The 3,446-nt window shown below is 52.4% G+C and overlaps 1 protein-coding gene across 1 annotated transcript; it reads right to left on the bottom strand.

The window, feature by feature from the left end:
* Window positions 1–415: 415 nt before the first annotated feature.
* LOC144161482 (homocysteine S-methyltransferase YbgG-like) lies at window positions 416–1,369 on the bottom strand. The gene has a single exon (XM_077692143.1). The coding sequence runs from the start codon at window positions 1,367–1,369 to the stop codon at window positions 416–418; it is 954 nt and encodes a 317-aa protein (XP_077548269.1).
* Window positions 1,370–3,446: the final 2,077 nt, after the last annotated feature.

The following is a 3,446-nucleotide window of genomic DNA, read 5'->3' as shown; positions in this document are numbered from 1 at the left end:
TCTATTACATCACTTGAATCATGCAAAATAAAATATCCCTTCACTTGGTCATGAAAGACTTGCATAACATGTTCTCTTTGGCGTGTATGTACACGCCCCTGTCGTACTTAGTACGGGGGCGTAATGGATACACATAGGTATAGGAATGTAGGGCGTTTATTGAGGATTACACAACAGTTGCTCCTCGCAACGGACCACGTAATAAAAAGAGATACACATGAAAATGAGCCTCGATAAAGCGGACTTAACTCAGTCGCAATGATATACTGCGGAACTTATTCAGAACTCCGCTACACCGGTGATTCTTGGTGATAAAAACAGTGAGCTCGTTGTAACGGCACTGCACGACGCAAACCACAGTTATGATGCATCAGGCTTCGTGAAGCAAACTAGACCTTCCTTATGAAAGGGAATGCTAAAAATTCTGGGCTGCACCCCGCTTGATGACTTCAGCGATGCCTCTGATGTCGTCCGGTCCGGTTCTGCAACAGCCGCCGATGAGCGCGACGTTGAGCTTCATCCATTCGGCGACGTAGCCAGCAAGGGGCCGGCACGGCTGAGGGCCAGGCCCCCAGCCAGACTTGGAAGAGAAAACTTCGCCGCTGTTTGGATAGGCAACGAAGGGAACGGGAAGAGGCCCGGTCTTCTCGAATATGGCCTGCACGGAGTCGGGAGGGCAGCAGTTCACGCCAACGGCGCAAATCTGTCCAGAAGAGTCGGCCCGCTGACAGTCGCGCATGGCAGCAGCGAGGGGTTCTCCCTTGGCCGTGCAATCCGGGGCGTCTCGCGAAGTGGTGAAACTCAGCCACGCCTTGGTGCCGGGAAACTCGCGCAGGAGACGAACCAATGCCATCCCTTCTCGGGCCGCCGGTATGGTCTCGAAGGCGAGCAGGTCGCAGCCGGCTGCGACCAAACAGCGAACTCGGGGTCGGTGCCAGTCGATGAATTCTTCGACGCTCACGACGTCGGCGTACGCACCCGAGTACTCGGAGAAGTCCGACAGCGCAGCGCCGTAGGATCCGACGGAGCCAGCCACACGCACGCCGGGCGTAGCGCACTCCTCGCGCGCTTTCATGGCGGCCTCGCAGCTGCGAGCGATGAGCTTCTCCGTCGCGGTGGGGCCGATGTGCAGGTACTTCTGGAGGTTGCCTACATTAGCTTGGTAACTGCAGGTCACGATAACGTCTGCGCCGCTGCTTATGAAGTCCCTGTGGACCTCCACGAGTGCAGAAACATTACTGTTCAGTACGCTGGCACTCCAGAGCTTATCGCTCGGCAAAATCAAGTCCCGCTTGCACAGCTCGGAACCGACACCACCATCTAACACGTATACGGGAACAGGTGATTGGCCGAACACCGCCGACGCCATTCTGTCAGGGAATGGTGCAGTTGCCACGAAAGTACGGTGCCCGCACGCTGGTTGACCTCGGTTAGCGCGTGCGTCAGGTTAGCGCGATATCCGGGAATAGATAGGCGCACCGGGCGCACCGCCGCGCGCTCCGCGCTCTTGTGCTGCCGAATCGTCCCGGATAAGTTTACACTCCGCTGATTATCGGCACTTCTTTTCTTCTAATTATTATTTTCATACGCAATTATTATTTTCGTACGTACCCGCAGAAAAAAGGAAGCCAAGATGTAATCTTCACCCGACGGTGCACGTGAGCAAAATTAAGCGATTAAGCTGGCGGCCCGCGCCACCCCGTGAAAAGGGGGGAAGTTACAGTGCGTGGCTCTCTCTCTCTCTCTCTCTCTCTCTCTCTCTCTCTCTCTCTCTCTCTCTCTCTCTCTCTCTCTCTCTGGCAAAGTACCCTTTCCGGCTGTAGTAATTGAGACTAGGCAGGGGCCATGCGTGCGTTCAGATAAGACTGGAAGGTTACGGAAATTCACGCGGGCTGCCTTTTTCAGAAACGCGTCATGTTTCTTTATTTCAACTCCTGAACTATTAAAATATTAAAGTGCACCGTATACGGTGCACTTTAATATTTTCATAGTGGCGAAAGGCGAGGCACCTGAGTGGAAGAAGCATTTGTAATTGGAGGCGCCATGGGAGTATTCTTGCCTCCATGGGAGGCGCTCATGGGAGACGCTGAATGAAGCCGAAAAACCGGAAATCCGCATGGGGCGCTCCTGTACAGTTCCGTATGTAGAGAAATGTTGCACAAAATGAAAGTGGACGAAACTCAAGGAGACGAATGGACAGTCTCTATGTGAGCGACTTGCAAGCTTTTTTTGCGGAAAACGAAACTATGAAGCGGCATAGCTAGCCCACTGTGCCCCATGTACGTGACGCTGTAGTCTGCTGAGTTGAATGGGCTGTCATTTGCTGGGTCTACCCGTGTTTTGGTTCTACTCGTGTTCTGGGTCTACCCGTGTTCTGGGTCTACCCGCTCTTGAAAAATCTGTATCCAATGCAACAAGTTTGTGTCAAAGACTGACAGCACTGCCGTAGTTCGCTGATTATCAGCCATCACGCGGACAGAAAGCACAACTACTGTTACCTGTCATTTGTGTCATCGCATGATTGAAGACAAGTTGGCTCGAACGAAATTCAGATACCTTGCGCCGTTTGCACATCTAGCGAGCGTGCAACATTACATTGGCGCCGCCCTCGTGGGTGCTTTCGACACTACGCGGTGGGCAGCCGAGCAGACATGTCCCTGAGATTGCCACAGAAATACGGTGCCTTCGTGGTGTCGCATGCGAACTTTTGCGTCGTGAACTGTTCACATTCTTGCGCTAATTGCTCGCCGGGAACGAAGTTTTTTTTTGGTTTTCAACACAGCTATGCCTTCAGGACCAGCGAACGCATTGGATACGCTGCGTGCGCGCAGCGTGAAGTGGCTGTCGACATTTTCGTCAGACTATGTCCGTGTGCGGAAGACGACTGTAATTTCGTTTTTGCCTAGTTCCGCTGGAACTGAATGGCAGCCGTCGAAGTGGACAAGAATATGCAGTGCCGACTTCGTTGGCGGTAAACCATCGACGGATCCAAGATCGCTGTCATATGCACCTACAATTTTCCCGTCGGCCTACCGCAAAAGGCCTCCGATCGCTGAAGGCAGAGACTCCCGTTATCAAAGTTAAGTCCGTTTCCTCTATTACTTTTTATCAGCTAATTATTTTGCTGTCTGGCAAACACGTAAGCCATTCCCAGCTGATAGAATGAGCGTACATTTGGTTGGCGACTACGAGCGTCAATGTTACCTCCTTTTCTGTCTACTGCGGAGACTTCTTTTTCTTCGAGTCGTCGCGGTTTTCTATCACTCGCTGCAACACATCGTATTTATTGATTAGCTGTACGAACTGTTGCTTACTAGTGACAGTGCCCGCCAGCCAAGTCACCGGTGCCAATGATTTGGGAAAAGAAAACCGGGCATCCGGGTAGAGTACTTGTCAGTTTCGCGTTTGGTGAGCGCGATTTGTTACGTTCCTGTGCAGTGCGCTGA

The sequence above is a fragment of the Haemaphysalis longicornis genome, unplaced genomic scaffold (assembly GCF_048455015.1).
Source record: "Haemaphysalis longicornis isolate Haplotype H1 unplaced genomic scaffold, Haemaphysalis longicornis Haplotype H1 scaffold_117, whole genome shotgun sequence".
In the NCBI taxonomy this organism is placed as follows: Eukaryota; Metazoa; Arthropoda; class Arachnida; order Ixodida; family Ixodidae; genus Haemaphysalis; species Haemaphysalis longicornis.
Note: the sequence above shows the minus strand (reverse complement) of the source record. Positions and strands in the feature narration are given on the sequence as shown.